Source organism: Trichosurus vulpecula, chromosome 5, assembly GCF_011100635.1.
Source record: "Trichosurus vulpecula isolate mTriVul1 chromosome 5, mTriVul1.pri, whole genome shotgun sequence".
In the NCBI taxonomy this organism is placed as follows: Eukaryota; Metazoa; Chordata; class Mammalia; order Diprotodontia; family Phalangeridae; genus Trichosurus; species Trichosurus vulpecula.
The window spans coordinates 126983396-127002067 of record NC_050577.1 but is presented as its reverse complement, the minus strand read 5'-3'; the positions used below and the strand labels follow the sequence as shown (position 1 = coordinate 127002067).

The 18672-nt window shown below is 37.1% G+C and overlaps 1 protein-coding gene across 6 annotated transcripts in view; it reads right to left on the bottom strand.

Annotated features, from left to right (window-relative positions):
• Window positions 1–18672, bottom strand: part of CADPS2 (calcium dependent secretion activator 2) — a 730659-nt gene that overhangs the window by 70085 nt on the left and 641902 nt on the right. For 3 of the 6 annotated variants that reach the window (XM_036759293.1, XM_036759294.1, XM_036759297.1), the window contains 4 exons: window positions 17678–17833; window positions 16306–16453; window positions 15508–15522; window positions 8264–8338 (listed from right to left, as the gene is read on the bottom strand). In XM_036759293.1, coding sequence (XP_036615188.1) covers window positions 8264–8338; window positions 15508–15522; window positions 16306–16453; window positions 17678–17833 — 394 coding nt within the window. The remainder of the gene's footprint in view (window positions 1–8263; window positions 8339–15507; window positions 15523–16305; window positions 16454–17677; window positions 17834–18672) is intronic. The other 3 variants (XM_036759295.1, XM_036759296.1, XM_036759298.1) reach the window with 1 other exon arrangement.

Here is an 18672-nt window from a genome sequence, read left to right as displayed (position 1 = left end):
AAGAACCTGAACCGTATAAAGCTATGACATAGTCATATTTTAATAAGCGCTTGCCATTGAAAAAAGAGTAAAATCAATGTCCCCAAATGTTTTCTGAAAACCCAAATAAGTTAAGCCATAAGTCTGGGGTACTACAGAAGTAGTGAAGGGAGCACAGTGGTTATGGGCAAGAAAGCTTTGGGTCAAATGATATAATAACTTGATTGTGATGGGGAGGGGAAGAGAAATAGATTTTAGGCACTGGTTTTTCTGCTTTGACAAAATATCATTACCCTCTGAGTAGTAAAACATTATATAGAGTTCTCTCTGAAAGCAGCTGTTTCACACAGCCAACTTGAACTGCTAGAATCATGTCACAACATTCTTTACTTCCTAAGACCAATTTTAAGCGTCTCCTTGTAGTCTTTCCTGCTCCTAATGGTCCCTAGAGAGGATCAGGATCCAGCAGGGACACTTATTGCTTACATGGCAGTGAACAGCTCCTGTACCTCTGGGACCCTGCCAGCCTTACCAGAATGTTCATAAATGAATGCTTTTCTGAGTTAGGCACTTCTTAAATCACCCATGGAAGGAAGAGCTAATTTTATAACTAATCTTCATTACATCTGGATTCTACAGTATTAAGTTGTTCTAAAAAACACTATGTAACAGCGCAAAACAGCAAAGTCCCAAAGAAAATCAGTTGAATGCAGGGCATAGTTACTGTGTCTTTAACTGCTTCCTGTGAACTTTCTCCACACAGCTCAGGGAATAGATAAGTACTTCTGGGTTTGCCTTGTGCTTTCTGCTCTCTTGAGAATGTCAGGTTGAAATGAAACACTGCAATCTCTTTGTTTCACTGGTCCTTATTGTTGATGCGATTTAATGGGTTTGTTTGAACACTGTTTTAGCAGTTAAGGTCTTTGTATGTAATTACCTCCTTGCTACTTCTCTTATGTGAGCTCTCAAGGCAATAGTGGAGGAAAGCAGTCTGGGATGACTGACAAAAATCAAATGTAAGCTTTGTCACAAGGCACATTCAGTTGAAGTCATCTTTGAATTCAAACAGCTACATACGTTTCACTTCTCAATTGAAAAAGGCAATGGCAAAATTACAAATTCTGAGAGAAAGCAGTGGGTCACTCTCAGAGAATCTTGCGGGTACAAAACATAAAACATTTGGCATGTTGGTTGTGACAATTCATTAAGCAAATATAAGGATATTTGCAGAGTTTATATCACAAAGTATGTAATTCCTCAGAGGATACATTCATCACTGAAAAGGGCTGGCCATAAGAGAGGCTTCATAGATTGAGATGAAAAATTGAGATTTAAAAAAAGTAACTGCAAAATTGATAAAAAGAAACTCAGATTTTGGGGTCTTTTATATATTTTGTAAGATGATCCAGACCAACTATTTGTTCCACCTCACATCCCTTCTCTTTCTCTCTCAGACTCTCTTCTCTCTTTCTTCTCTGCCTCCACTTCTTCCCTTCCTCCTTTTCTTTCACAGACATACAAACCATTCCCTTTCCCAAACACAACAGTAGCTACCTATCATGCTTCCAAGAACTGGAAGATATATTTACATACAAGCACATGCACATATCTTCTATATATCAATATATAATTCATATATATGTATATATATTATATATAATCTTGTGTGTATGTGTCCCTCTTATGGACCAGTATCTAAATGGTAATAATATGCTATATGTGGTGCATTTCACTTATCTCATTTCCCCCCTCATTTTCCAAATATCTCTTTTTCTTCAAATATTTTCTCAAAATGGACCCTCTAAAATCATTCTACGATCATAATTCTACATCTGTAAGAAGGCAATTGTTATATAATAATGCAACTGGACATGTAACAACCATACATTATTTTTATTGCCAGATATATTTTCCCTGGGCAAATTCTTTGTGCTATCAATATGCTCTTTATATTTTGTCTATTGTTTGGCTATTCTAATCAGAGATACTATTGTAAGGGGAATGAGAATTTATTTTTATAGCTGAATAGTAGAATGGCAGGGCTAGAAGAGGCTTGGAAGATTTAATCATAGCATCAAAGCATTTGACTTCAGTGGAAAGACATCTGAAACTAAGTGGGTATCAATACAGGACTAGCTCTAGATAAAAGAACTAACCAGTTGAAGTCTGTCTTTGGCATCCCTTCCCTGATCACTCTTTTGCCTTGACCTTTTGGGTGTCACCTCCCTGTATGAGGCACCGCCCATTGCCATCATGACCTTTTCTGATGCCCAAGGCTCACTCATTTTCCTGCTTCTGGAGTCACAATTTACCTATCTGGTTTTTCATTTCCTCTCTGCTAAAGGAGTTTTATGTGATACTCCTTTTAGGTATGTGATGGCATTTTAACAAAAGACTTTCTGGAAACAATGACACAAAACCAAGGGGATGATTGTAAAGGTAAAAGTATTCAAGGACCATACTGCACTGTCCTACTTCATCTACATGTAGTGTCAGCCCCATTTCCATCTTATTTTTAACAAAATTTTGGAAAAACTACTTTAGAATCTTGCCAGATAAACCCTTTCACTGTATGAACCGTCTTACCATGAGAAGTTCTTTTATTATATGCTATCTAAATTTCTCTTACAATACTTGAGGACTCAGGAAGTTTAATATCATTATTTTATCTTATTCATTATATATACATACATACATACATACATATATATACATATATATATATATTCCTTTAATATTTTGATGGATCTATGATTTCACTGCTGGGTACTCATTCTGATGGTGTAGAAGACAACTTGTTCATTTTTTCCACCCACATTGTCCCATAAATCCTCACCAGGGTATTTACCTGACTTTTTGAGGATCTTTCTTTAGTTAGTCAATATATATGGCAATCAATATAGTCCATGAGCTGTCCATAAATTATCTTTTGTTCTTGGTACGTGGTTAGCTTACTTCTTTTTCTGGCTATATTGTGGAAATTCCTTGTGGAAATTCTTTATTTTATTTCTGCTGAGCAATTATGTCTAGATATGTGATGGCCCACTCATAGACACCCTGGATCCTTCTACTGATCTCTGATAACCTAGATATTTACTTCTTTAGAGACTGGAATGTTGTATGATCCATAGCTGTATAACATTAACAGAAAAATACTGGTAGTAAAAAATATGAGTGTTTGTTTCAGGAGAAGACTGGGGTCAATAAAAGCATTGTACAGTTTCCCAAATGCAATCTAGTCAATATCTTCTGATACTATCCTTCTCCCCCTCCCTCTAACATGCCATTTTGTCAATTTTCTACTATATCTTCCCTATTATAGCAATACATACTGCTCAAACAGGCCATGTATCACTAATAGAAGTGAATATCTAAGGAGGACACCTCCAAAGCTGATTATGGGAAAATCATTGAAAAGAAGGCTGGTGGGCACAGTCATGCCTCCTCCTCTATTACAACTTGTCAAGAAGGGAAGAAAGATGGGCATCTGGGGCTGTTTCCCAAGAGATTTGGTGAACTGAATTAGGCATATCACAAAGAAGGGTAGCTCCTAGGTTATTTGAAACTTTTTCCCAATGGGATTCACAATTCTTCCTCTTAATAATTTCTTCATTACTTTTTTTTAACCCTGCAATGGAATATTATTATGCTATAATGAGGAAACAGATGACTTCACAAGACAAAGAGAGATGCAGGATTAAATGAGCAGAACCAGAACAACTTATACTATTATATTAATGTTATAAAAATGAACAATTTTTAAGATTTTATAAGCTGATAAAAATGAGATGATTAGAACCCAAACAATAAACAAAAACAATACTATAAAGACAAACAACTTTGAGAACTGTAAGAGCTCTATCAATGGAAACATCATCCATGATTTCAGAGGACCTGTGATGAAGTACACTATCTATCTCTTCACAGAGAAGTGATATATTCAGGTTGCCCAAAGACTCATATATTCTTTGCACATGACCAATAAAGGAATTTGTTTTGTTTGACTATACATGTTTATGATGAGAAATTTGTTTCTCTTTTTTCCCTCAATGGATGAGAAAAAAAAATAGATTTCTGTTAGCTAATTTTAAAAAAAATCCTGCAATTTAGTTAGATCAATAAAACTATCTGAAAAGATAACTATAACCTTAATTTTGATGAAAGGAAATAAAAACTAATTCCTCTAATAATCTGAACATGAAAATGAATTTTAATCTCAAAATATTTTTCAATATTTCTTTTTAGCAAATGCCTATTAAACATCTCCTGTGTAGGAGGGAATGTCCTGGAATCTGGGCATATAACACCCCCCCCCAACCCACCACCACCACCACTAATACCAAAACAAGTGTTTGATGTCAGTTTATAACACAGAACGGAGCATCACTATGTCAAAGGCACCAATGGGAGAATGAGAACAGGGAGCAGTGTGGTTTGCCTGCAGCACATGGTCAGTGAAAAGGTAGCAACATAAAATAAGTTCAAAAAAAATGTTCTGCTGGAATATTGTGTGATGCCTTAAATATTAAATTCAAGATCAAAGGATTGGTAGTTTGTTCAGGAGTCAATAAAGAGCCATTGAAGGTTTTGGATCAGAGGAATAACTCGACAAGATCTGTTTGTAGTAGGCAGAGAGCATAGTTACTTTTCTCGCAGAAAGGAGTTGGGGCCAATCCTCTCTTCTTGTCCTGCCAGAACAGGTGCTATGGCGTCGAGGCCACATGTGGCCCTCTAGTCCCTCAAGTGCTGCTCTTTGACTGAATCCAAACTTCACAGAACCAATCCGCTTAATAAAAGGATTTGTTCTGTAAGATTTGGACTCAGTCAAAAGACTGCACCCAAGGACCTCGAAGGCCACATACGGCCTTGAGGCTGCAGGTTCCCCACCCCTGACTTCACATTGAAAGCAGCCAAGTCCTCTATGAAAGGAGCCTAGTTCTTTATAAAGAATCTGGACGGTCCAAGAAAGGTGTAGTAAACACAGGTTGTGAGCAAAAGTTTTATTTTGCAATAACACTGTGCACCCTGGGCAAGTTCATATTTCAAATTATCACCTCCATTTTAGGACATCATCTCCTGTCATCTGGGCTATTGTAATAACCTTCTAACTGTTGTCTCTACTTCCAGTCTTCAGGTCTGCGTGATCTATGGGTCAGGGTATTAAAAATAACAACCATCACAACTTATGATTATACTTATTGAGCCACTGTTAGTGATCTATGAGATCTATGAAAATTTACAGACAATGGGAAAGGTACCACAAGACATAAAATTGGCAAGTGCCAGATAATAACCCTGTGAAGAAGGTGATATTATTATCTACATTTTATGGAGACTAAAGCTGAGAGATGTTAAGTTTTGACCAGGGTCACTCATGAAGTTAAGTGTCTTTGGCAGGATTTGAACTCAGGCTATTTCAGAATACATCTGTCATTCAGTTCCAGACACCAACATTTTAGAAAGGACACTGAGAAGCTGGAATGTGTCCAAAGGATCAAGATGGTGAGGTTACTTGACCTCCATATATGAGGATCTTTTGAAAGAACTTGGTCTGAAGAACGGAAGACTGATGGGGGTCATCAAGTATTTATTTAAAAGGCTGTTTAACTTGGCCTCAGAGGGCAGAACAGAAGTAATCAGCAGATTCTGCAAAGACACAGGTTTCAACCCGTATGGGAAAGAAAAAACATTCTTAATTGGAAATGAGGAGTGACCTAAAATAGAATAAACTGCTATCACTGGAGCTCTTTGGATAGAAGCTGGATATCACTTCTTGGGGAGGGTGTGGAAAGGATTTCTGTTGAGATATGGGTTAGAGAAGATGACCACTGAGGCCCCTTCTCATCTTGACCTTCTGTTATTCTGGATTCTATTTCTGGAATCAAGTTCTTAAAGACTAGTATGCCAGCCAGCTGTGCTGTCATACATACCACAGGTGGTGGAATGTAACAAGCATTCCTGACCAGTGAATCTGCAGGAGAAATCTACAGCCTCGTAATCCCTCCTTTAATTCCAAGGTGATTCTTGATCAATCAAGCATAAGACACAGAAAACAGCAAGTGAAACCCCCTACTTAGCCACAACTAAGTAAAGCAAAACTCCTTTTGCCTAAAACCTCCTATTAAAACTTTTTGTTGTCTTTGGTGTGGACCTGTGACTTCTTCAGTAGAGAGGGCTCTTGGAGAAGAGACTCCCTCTACCAATGCACACTGGTGACTCATCTAGAGAATTGTCTAAGGGCACTGAGATGTTAAGTAACTTGTCCAAGTTCACACAACTAGGGTGTGTCAGGACTTAAATCCAGGTTATGCTGGTTCAAAGGCCAGTTCTCTATTTATCATGCTATCCTTCCTCTGTTTCAACTTTGAAAAGGTTCCCCCCGCCTCCACTTTCCACTGACATGCCTTCTCCTTTCCTGAGTTGCACTGGGGCGTCTAAAGTATACTTCTGAGGTTCAGCTACATTTATGGCTTAAAAGACATTGCATCAAGGGAATATATCAGTGGTGGTATTCAGCCGGTTCGCACTGGTTTGGTAGAACCAGTACCAAATTTTAGGTTGAGTTCACTAAACCAGTTGTTACCAGGGGGAGGGGGGAGGGCCTGCGACCATCACATCAGTGGCTGTGCCTTGGCTTGGTTCCATGGAGAACTGGTTGTTAATTTATTTGAATCCCACCACTGGTATATATGCCTGGAAAAGGAGGGGAACCAGTAAGGAAACCAATGTGAAGAACAGCAGGCTTCCAACCTAAGGGTTGCATTAGTGTTCAGTACATACACACACACACACACACACACACACGTACGTATGTAGATATAAACATAATACATATCTGTATGTGTGTATACACATATACATGTACATACATACATACATACATATATACGCGCACACACATACACAACACAAAATTTTAAATACACACATGCTAAGTGTGCTCGGAGGCAACTCTATGGAGGATTTAAAGAAACAAACAGAAGAATTGTACAGAATTAGAAGGTATGAATGAGTCATCATTTTTATGGGGGGAGGGATTACTCATGGCAAGATGGTCTCAAATTCGTAGATGCATTTAAATAAACAACTCTTAATAGGAACATTCCATGTGGAATATTTTCACTAGGACTGTTACCAGGAGTGTTAAAACTCATTTCTCTCTCTGGTTTATTTCCCACCACCACCACATACACCCCACCTCCGGTAAAGTGTTGTGCGTATATGCAGTGGTGATGGTGGGCAGCAGAAGAACAGGTGGGCATTAGGTCAGATGTAAACAAGGTAGGATTATTTATCCCTGCCTTTTCCTAAGCTTATGGCCTGGGGGTAAGGGGTGGGGTGGTTATGAAGAATGCAAATAAGTGTAATGCAAAATAATACACAAGTACAGAAGAAGGGTAGAAGCATTGTCCCATGTGGGGTTTGAAAGGAGAGACAGGCGCATTATTGAAGAAATATGTCTGCCTGTACATAAATGCTGGAACTAGTAGAGTGTGGATACTTATTAGGTACTAATAAGGGCAAGTATTCTATTACAATCTATGAGGACCAACTCTTTACAAAATTATGGAGGAGTGAATTATGTCTTTGAAGCAATTTCCCCTATCTTTCCATGTTCATTTTCCCCTTCTTCCCCCATAGTGTCTCTCCTCTTGAAGTACCTAGTACATGGCCTGTTCTGTCCTTCCTTTCCCTTTCCTACTCTTAAGAAGGGGATCTGATGTTGTTTATTTAGATCTTATCATAAGTTGAATTCCCTGTGTTTATACATTTTTGTTTCTAAGACTTTATCTCTAACTGTAGAATGAAATATTCCCTATTAAAGGAATTTCAAACCTTTGCAGGCTGGTGGAGTGGTATATTTTAGAGGCAGAAAGCATGTACCTTAATGATGTAGGTGGCTGTCCATTTTGCCAATCTATAATGACAGCCTTTTGGCATATATGAACTGAGCACCTAACATTTTCCCCCTACCCTACGGACTAAAGCTCAAGGCTGTGGATTGAAAACAGGATAGTAAAAGATCATGAACTTCTAGCAGCTTTGCTAGAAGGCAAAGCAATTCCCCCAAAAGTAACACCAAAACAAAGCAATAATTGTTATGAACCTTATGTTAAAAGCTTTAGATGAAAGCGGTTTGTGCACTTCCATTTTTTAAATTCATTTTTCTTGTTCAATCAGATTTTTAAAAAAGGAAATGCAGACATTTCTGATAATTCTACATCTGGGATCAATGCTTTATTCAACAAAAATGATAAAGGGGATAAATGAGATATTTCTTTACCTTTGAAACCAGAAGTGAAATGATGTCTTTTACAGTGTCTTCAATCAAATCGTCTATTTTTGAATGATACTGTTGCTGGGTGTTAAAAGACAAAGATGCATTAGTGTGGATATGAACACAAAACTTTTGTCATAAGTCATAAACACTTTAAAAGCTGCTAGCCCTGACAGATCAGATGTACTCAAAATGATCGTTTTGAACCTCGGAATAACAAAACCTTGAAAACGATCTACCCAATCAACACTTTTTTTACATTCCATGTTGAAAATTTTCCCATGCACGCTGTCGAGTTAAGCAGCTAATGGGGTTATTATTTAGATGAATTGAGTTCTTATTCTTATTCAGGCGAAGGAATGTGAAGGATACTTTTTTTGTCTCCTCCTCTATAATTACGGTGGTCGTGTATTTTTCTAAAGGGTTGGTTTAGCTGGCAAAGCAAAAAGACTAGAAAAAGATTTAATTAATACAGCATTTCATGTCTGACAACTCTCATTCATAAGTTATTTTAAATGTGCTCTAGAAACAAAATGAGCTCCCAATTGTTCATTCTAAAAGGACCTTTTTGTCAGCATGGGGAGCAGCAGTTTATACAATTCTTACAATATGCTCAAGCAAGGGCAAAATTAAAATTTCATCAACAAACGTGAATGGATGGTAACAAATTAATAGGCCATAATAGGTATAATGAAACAGCATTCCCTCTCCACAGTCACAGTCCTGCTCCCTTATGAAAAAAGAGGCCTTTAAATAAATATAAAAAAGATATATTTAAAATAAACCTGAAAGACTCCCCTACCACCCTTTCTTTAGAGAATACTACAGAGTTCTATTCTTAAATGAGCAGGAGCTAGGGCTTATACTGCCCTGTGAAGGCACATCAATTTAAACAATAATTCTTCCTTTAGAAACATTTATCTGGCAGTACATTGTCCCCAATAGCCACTTCACACAAAATGTGACTTGTAAAGACTAACCCTATCTTGATAGTTCAAGGCTTCTTGGAACAGCAAACATAATGCATAGAGAGAAAGTACTTAGGTCAGTACAAACATTAGACCAACTTAGCATCTGCCAAGTGAAGAGTTTGCTAAGATGTAAGTTTTCGAAAGCTGTCTTTCAAAACTCCTTCTGAAAACATGTCCCAAAGTTTCCACACAGAGCAAAATACTGACTTAGATCTGTTTTGGTGTACCAAGGAAATGATTTTTTTTTCTCATTGGGTCATGAAAATCATATCTAATAAGCTTCTGCCTGTGTGCAACCCAACAGAGGAAAGGGTAAATTTATGTTTGCGTATGTGTACGTTTATGTGTGCAGCAGTTCTTCCATAGATGTGTGATTTTACCTTTATTTTTGGTGGGAGAGTTGAGAAAGGGATGACAAATACATAAAAATTATATATAATATGTATGTATGTGCATTCTTGAAAGAGATCTCTCTCTCTCTCTCTCTTTATATATGTATATACATATATATATGTATATACATATAGTGAAGGTAAATATTTTATTCAATGAAACATTGAAGATTGGCTGAATTCAATGATTATTGAATCCATGGCCTTATTAGCCCTCACACCAGAGCTCCCCAAAACAGCAAGAGGATTTGAAACATGGAAAGCAGCTTGCTGTTACTGAGGTAAGGGCACACTTTCTGCTTTTTACAATGGCTCAAAGTATATAAAAAGGGTGGGGGGGTGAAGGGGGAGGAGAGAAAGAAAAGTAGAGTCTTGAAAAAGGCAGCTGGCAGTTAAGGTCCTGATCCAGTCTAAATTACCCACAACTTTCTGAGCCAGGCAAGCCCTCACAAGAATATGTTTCCTAGGCCCCCAGCAACTAAACTATTCAAGAGAAGGCTGGTTTGCCGAGGAAGCCATTCCCCACCCCACCCCAAACTGCTAGGAAAATAAAAAATCATTCTTCTTTCCCCCTCTGGGCCCGCCTCCTCTCCCCCCAAGCTGAAAGTTGTAAAGCTGACTGGGTGGTGGGTGAGTTTATGTAAATAGACTCTGCTGCCCATCTCATGTTTTACCACTCTCTTTTCATAAAACCCCCTTCCCTCAGATTTGGCGTCTCTTCAAGCAAGAGGGAACTAATCCAGTCTCTGACTGTAGCTACTCTTCATCATGGATTAGGGAAGGGATTCAGGATATGGATTCAAGGCTTATTTAATTTCTTATGGCCTTATAGATTTTTATTTTCTGTGGCAATCCAAGAAAGGTTTTAAAGAAAGATACTCAACTGGAAATAATCCAATGGATTGGGCCCCAACCAAACCCCCAAACCTTCTCAACTGTTGGGATTTGGCCCGATAGAAGGTTTATTGATTCATCCTCAATTGCCTTAACTTTCAATTTGTATAATTTTATTAGGCTATTTAATGGCCCCCAAAGGTGTTTACGTATCACTGAGAGACTGTTGTCCAGGAGTTCGTGGGGTATCTTTCTGGGTTAAACCTTTGGGTCAAGTCAGATCCTATGTTTCCTGAAAGGAAATATGAGATGAGTCATTGTAGAGGTTCTTTAATCTCCCTTTTTGATTCAAAAGGATGAAATCCATCACGGACCCTTGGAGTGATGGCTGTCTTTCTTAAAAAAAAATCACAGCTTGATTTAGTTGCAAAGTTGAAAAAGAGATTTCTAGGTAACTGCAGTTATATTAAATAACTGATAACCCAAAGCAGTGGATAATGGAAAATTTATTTGTGTTGGATTTTAGACCATTTCAATCGGTCAGTCAATAAGCATTTATTAAGCACCTTTTACATACCAAGTACTGTGCCAGGGTCTGGGGACATAAAGACAAAGAATGAAGCAATCCTTACCATCATGGAACTTAGATTCTATCATATATTATTCCATTATTAATAAAATGTACTATTATATGAAAAATATTTCTCCAAAAAAATTTTTTAAGCCCAGACCTATGATTCCCTCAATATACAGAATTTCTAAACTCTTTTAATGCAGATTAGCACCTGATCTCTAATTTGTATAGTTTCCTGGGACACTAAAACACTACAGCAAGATGCCTCACTCAAATTTATTTTTTAGATTATGTTTGGCTTGGGGTAGTATTAATATAATTTGATAGTAATGTAACTCCCTATATACACCTTGGCTAGATAATGGGTGGTGATGGCCCAAGAATGATGTGAGTAATGTTCAGAAGGTGGGCAAGGGTTTAATATTTAATATTGCACAAAATTCCCTAACTGAATAATTCAGAGCTAACAATATAGATTTACAGTTCAAAGGGACCTCAGAGTTCATCTAATCCGATCCCTTCATTTAAGTGATTTACCCAACATCACACAGGAAGTGAGCATCAAAGGTGGTAGGTGAACCTAGCCCCTCAGATCCCAGAGTCAGTTTTTCCACTATAACATGCCACCACACTAGTCAATACTAGAGAAAATTTTATCAGAGTTAGATAATATTATAAATAATTTCATTGGAATCCCTAGCAGAGACTTATAGCCAAATCTTCATTTTGACTTATATGTTACATATGTAAAATTAAGAATACAGAAGGTTTGCTTTGGTCATACCAAAAATCCCATGAAAATCTTCTCAGAGTTTCTTGTTGAACTGACATCGTCATATCCTAAGCCTTTCACAGATACGGGTACCAGCCCCTACTTGAGGCCCTTTCTTCTTTGTACAAAAAGAGAAACAGATTTTTGATTCTTGCTCAAGGGGTAAGCAGCTCTCATTATAGTCAAGGGTGAAGGTAGAAACCTACAAGACTTTTACCATGTTTCTGGGTCTTGTTAGGTATGAGAACAAAGAATTTAAGGAGTAGCCACTTGTCTAAAATTCCTGCCTTATTTTACACCAAAAGAATTCAGCATCAATTCACCCCCTTGTTCTCATGAAAACACATAAGAAATGAAGACTAACCAGTTTCTTGTTCAGTTTAGAGTTTTGCCACAACTTCTGGGATGAATTTTAAAGGTGCTGGATTGTTACTTGTGGGGACAGAAATCTTCTATTCTGAGAACAAACACAGCACAAGGAAAGATAGGCCCCCATGTTGCCCTATTAATGTGCTTTCATCCTCACCCAATGGGATCGTCAGATGAAGTGGCTTTGAGGGCAGATGAATGCCTACGGCCCATTGAATGCTCTGCTTTTCTGCTGTGATGGCTAACGAGGTTTCTAAATATGGGGCTGGTTTTGTGATCTCAACATCTGTCCCGGAGGGCCAAGGCTGGATTGCTGACTCATTTCACACAACTGTCACATGGTAACAGCATTCAGCCACTAATCAGTCTATTAAACACTCTTCTGAGTGGTTACAGAACATGCTTGCATCATCACATGTCACTTAAGAAAACAGAATAATAATTTACAAGCACAGAAGGATTTGCACTAATAGGGACGAGAAAGCTGGAATGCAATCACGGCATAACAATTCTTGGCCGGCTTCTGAGGAAGCTTTCTTGACAGCAGCCAAGGACTCTATCCTTATAGTCTGGGGAATAATGTGTTGTCTATTAGCTTTTAACTATGACATAGTTCACTGAGTTTCACACTTGTCTGCTGATAAAATTTTTACTGAGGTATATTCAGAAACAGTTGGACTCACTATACCTTGTATCTAAATATTTAGAAACAACATTATAAGTCACTTTCTAAAGCCTGGGATCCATAAAGCCTGGGACTTCTGCCTAAGTCACATACTTAGTAAGTTGCTGGAGATCCTATAGCTACTGATATTCTTACCCAAAGCAGTTCTTGGGTGTGCAGAATGAAGAAGGAAGATTTTTTTTGGCTTTGGGTTTGAATTCATGGGGGGACAATACTGTGGATGAACTTCCTCTTCATCCTGTAGTTCATTTGTACCATTTTTGTAGTATGGTTATGAGGCTTTAAAATGCACCTCGAGTGCTATATAAATCATGTGTCATTTATAGAGAAATAAATTTTCTAATAACTTGTAACATGGCTAGTTTTTAAAACCATCCCTTAAAGAAAGTATTTATTTTTTAAGTGGAACAATTCTTTGGTATTTATAGGATTTTAGTTAGTAAAAGCCAGAAGCTGTTTGTCATAGTTATAGGATATTAAAGGAAGAGACTTGTGTTTATCTAGTCTCTTTTTCCTCCCTTCATTTTACAGATAAGGAAACAGAGGCACAGAGAGATGAAATTCCTAGACCAAGATCACATTTTGAATTACAAAGGGATCAGTGTAGAAGTTCTTACTTAAAGTAGAAATTAGTCTCAAGAAGATAAGTTTAGTAAGAAGTACAATTTAAAATTTGTTAATTGTTCTCTACTGTAAATATCAGAAGGTCAGATTTTAGTCATAATACACATTTCCATAAGTTTGACATTGTTTTAATAATGAGATTGTAGTAACAAATTTGCCTATTATAAACAAATGATCCACTGTCTGCTGGAAAGAGTAACTCTCTGGCTACCCCCTCCACTCCTCCTACAAAAGAGAAAGAAATCTAAGAACTCCTGTCTTGATTAAGGACATAAGCACATGAAAATACTTGCATTTCCACAATCTGAAATAATTTAAATAACCAGTAATGTGCTTTTTATTTAGCTCTTAGCCTAAGGGACAGAAAGTTGAATAAAAGTACAATATACAGATATCATATCATTTCTCCAGTATTGCAAGTGCTAGCCAGGGGGCAAACTTTAGCTATGCCATATGTTACATTATTTTACCTATAAAATATTCTGAAATCTCACTATAAAACTTATTTGTTATAGAAGGCTAGGTCTCTCAAATGTCTCTAAGAAGTGCTTTCACTTATAAAGTGGTTCTAAAAGAAAGACCCAGAAAAGGGACTTCAGTGTATGTTGTTTTAGCTATAATACAGCCACATATAAAGACATAAATAAGGCAGCTAGGCGGTACTGTGGATAGAGCTCTGGGCTTGGAATCAGCAAGACTCATGTTCATGCGTTCAACTGGCCTCAGACACTTATTAGCTGTGTGACCCTGGGCAAATTACTTAAATCTGTTTGCCTCAGTTCCTCATCTGCAAAATGGGCTGGAGAAGGAAATGGCAAACTACTTTAGTGTCTTTGCCAAGAAAACCCCAATGGGGTCATGAAGAGTCAAACATGATGGAAATGACTGAACAACAACAAAAAGTCGTAAATAGGCAGGATGTGAATAAGCGACAGTTTGTGGTTTATTTTTGGAGGTCCTACTATTTCTATCTGCCACACTGCCCCTTCTTCTTTTTTCCACATCTCAGAAGATGATAAAACCAAAAGACAGTATCAATCAGCAAGTGGCAACAATGGTGGGAGTGGAAGTTACAATGAAACTCAGAAAAAACGCCTGATAGTTTCAGGGACCCTAAGTAGGCTCCTCTTGGACTCCCTTCTATATATAATAACCTATATGTAGAACAATCTCCACCTCTGTTATATAGCATATCAAAAATCTATGGGCAGGTAGCTGGTTAAGTGGATAGAATACTGGGATTAAAATCAGGGAGACATCTTTATGAGTTCAAATCCAGCCTCAGACACTTACTAGCTGCATGACTCTGGCCAAGTCACTTGATCCTGTTGGCCTCAGCTCCTTATCTGTAAAATGAGCTAAAGAAGGAAATGGCAAACCACTCCAGTATCTTTGCCAAGAAAACCCCAAAACAAGGTCACAAAGAGTCAAACATGACTGGAAAATGACTCAACAACAAATAAAAATCTACCTAATTCAGGGCCTTTGGGGTACTGGATTAGAAATTCTATGAAATGAAATTAAAGCAGTAGAAAACACAAACTATTTCCCTTTTGAATTTTGATTAAGTTACATAACCTAGAAAGGACAAACTTTCACTTGAGCACTATTTTAAAAAACTTAACATTTCATAAATCTGATTCCATCTAGGCTATGCATCTAAGCTAAGCTAATTCTATTCAGCTAGTATTAGATGAAGACCAAATATTATAGGATAAGCCTTTGCATTTTGTCTTAAGTGGCTTTACCTTTTTTTAATAGAGCAAGTGAGGAATTATGGGTTCTAAAGCATCTAAGGAAATCCATGATATTACTTAATGTGGAAGGATTTACTTAGTTTCACTTTTTTGGGGGGCACTATTGACATATGGATATTAACAGTTAGCTTAAAAATACCTAAAAACCTGAACATAGATTGAATTTACTTATCTAATTAATACATATGTCTACTAGTATACAAAATTTAACAAAGAAACATTGCTAAAATATGAAAAGAAAAAAGCAGGTTTCTGAAATAAAAGGGACTTACCCACTGACTACCAAGCTGGAACATGCCATGGAAAATAAAAAGACCAAGGAGGACATATAAGGGAAGAATAAGGAAATGGTGAAAGAATAATCAAAATGAAAAAAAAAAGCAAAACAATATCACATTCAACAGATGAGATCACAAAAATGTTCACTTTCACCCACTCAACATGTTCAACAAAAACCAATCACAGAGGAGACTACAATAAGGGTAGTTTGCAAAGTTTTAGGTATTTTATTTTCATATACAAAGCTGCACTCAATCTACGCATCAAATCAAAGCCCATGACATTTTTTTCTATAAAGAAAGGAAAACTATAGCTAGTTTTCCAACCAGTTTCCACTTCTTTATAGGAAGTTTCTAGTTGTCCCTTAAAAACGAACCCTTTCAAGCCAAAAAAGATATTCCATAGGGTGTGTGTGTGTATGGCTGCTTTGCTTTTATTTAATTCAAAATTTGCATAAGCTTAATTTGTATAACCAAAACATTAATAACCCTCTAATTTGTTTGTAAAAAGTAGAGTTTGTAGAAGGGAAAAACCCACGTTGCAAAGGGGCCTACTTGGAATTCAGGGGCTACTTTTAAAAAGTTTTGACTTATACTCTTCAATAATAAAAAAGAAAATGATATGAATAAAGTAAAAAGGGGCATGTAATTATCCAGTGAAAGAAAAGATTAAATACATGGTGTTGGAAAACTTGTTTTTAATCCAATAAAGTGAACACCTTCTGTAAATAGCATGCTTGTAATGCCAGGTCACCCAACATTCTACATTTTTATATGCACGATTTCACTCACCTCTTGTCCTCCATCCAGGGCACAGAGTTTGGTGCTTTGCTTTTTGGCATCGACTAAGACATTAAACATTGTGCATACTGATGCTGGAATACGTAGGTCAGTTGTTTTGCTGGCCTTTTGCAGCTTGAGTTCAAATGCAATTCTTGTTCTATTTATGAAAACACGGACCCAGAGTAAGACAACCTGTCATACTTCCCAGGTGGTGATTTGTAAACGTAAAAGCAACATTAAACATACTAACTGAAAACTTGCAAATAAGGAACTAATGGAATGGATATACTTGGGCAGATGGGATGGGAAGTAGAATACTGTTCTGTTTGGCTACTTCATAGGAAGCATCAGAATGTAATATTTTACCATAAATTCAAGGCTATATACTGACTTAGCAGACCAAAACCCACAAGGCTGTAAAGAGTATTAGATGCTACATTAGGCAAAGCCCCTTTAATAGCAAACCTCATGGCTCCATTTAAGAGTTTTTCGAATAACTTGCAAATGCAAGACATCAAATAATAAAATGCAATGCTTCTCTATACTAGTACATTCCAATGGAAAAGCTGCCACAAATAAACGTGTGAAAGAGAAGGCTGAAAAACTCTAAAGCATTTATGTTTGGTAAGAATGTACTTGTTTCATGTGTCATAAGCATGGCCCTGGCAATAAGTGTTTTTGCATAATTAGAATGTAATGCTCATTTCAAGACAACTAACAGATTACAAAGGCAGTATTAGCAATATTTGGAAAAATCCAAAAGGACACACATAGCCTGATTTTGATTATATTGTGAAGAGTGAATGGATACTGTATCTTGGAGTTGAGTTACTAACAATGCAACTAGTAGTAAAACCAGAAGCATAATCAGTGGGGAGGGCTAGCTTGCAATGCTATCTGACAATGGTACAGTCCAACATGCTGAAGGTGCACATGGAGGTAGCACATAAGAAATAAGGGAGCTAGCTAACGGCCCCTTTCCATATGTCTCGGGAGGGAGTACACGGAGAAAGCAAAGCACTGAATTCCCAGAGAGATACAGAGAAGAGCAGCAGGAATGATTAATATGGTGCAGTTGTTGCTGATGAGAGGAGTCGTTCCAAACCTGAAAAAAGGCATCAGGTCAATGCTGTACATTTTATCGACTCCATGCATCCCCAGAGTTGAGGAAACCCCAAGGTTAGAGTATGTTTATTGATCTTAAGGATGTGTACATGTGCTTATGCCTTCCTTTTTTTTAATAGCAGGTTAATAATATATATTTATTTATATATTTAAAATATATATATATATATATATATTTAATGGCAGGTTTAATAACAGTTTCTGATCATGAGAGATGGAACTTCAGATGCTGAAAAGAGTAAAAAGACATCTCTACCTTCTGACACAGGCCTCGATCATATCGCTGGCCATGAGTTTAAGCCTTTGCTCTAAGTGGTGAGCAAATTCTTGTTCTGGCCAGTGCAGATCAAAGACAAACATTTGCAGTGCATCCAGTTTCCAAAAGAGATCTTCTGAAGTGGCTGATCCATTGCTAGAAAAAGGGAAAAATAAAGTACATCATAACATTGCCATACAGCATCTGTTCTGTTAACTCACTGCTGATCCTCCCTTTCCCAAAGCTTTCCGTGAACAAGAGAAGACTATGAACTAAAGCATTAAGAGAGCTAAATAAAGGAGGAAAGTGAAATAGACAAGAAAGCTTTACTAATGGAGAAACTAACACTCACATACAGGAATGAGTAATTTCAACATTCTTTTACCAGATTCCATTACCTCGAGTGTCAGGTAAATAAATATATTTTGTTCCAGATAACTCAAAGATATAGATATAAACTACAGCTCTGCTCTTGGTATCTGCACAAGTCTGTTTGTACATCTATACACTGGCAAACATGTGACTAATGGTGATTTCAAATTCTCAATTTTGGGTGTTGAAACATGCATAAACAATTAAAGATGCAAAAACTGATCCAGGCTTGGAAATCTGGATTACTTTCACCTACTTTAAAATCCTGTGCCAATATATCTAATCCTCTCCTTGTATTTTTAGACTAGGGAATCATCTGGTAAGAAAAAAAGTATGGTCTGACACCCAAATGACACTCGATTTGTTCTGGAGCTAGAAAAAAATGTGTGCGCTTCTAAACCCCACATCTAAATATGGAACTATCATTTGCTTTGTGTTAACCACCATTTTAAATGACTCTAGGGGACTATGTTTTCACACCATGTATGGAGGTTATTTGTACACTAGTACATATAATGTTTGAGTAGAAGCATCTTGCTATTATTTTTCTTCATGTACTTAAATGACTTTACAAGTAGTTACTCTATAGGAGGGTGTTTTCAAAGATTAAAAAAAACAAATTT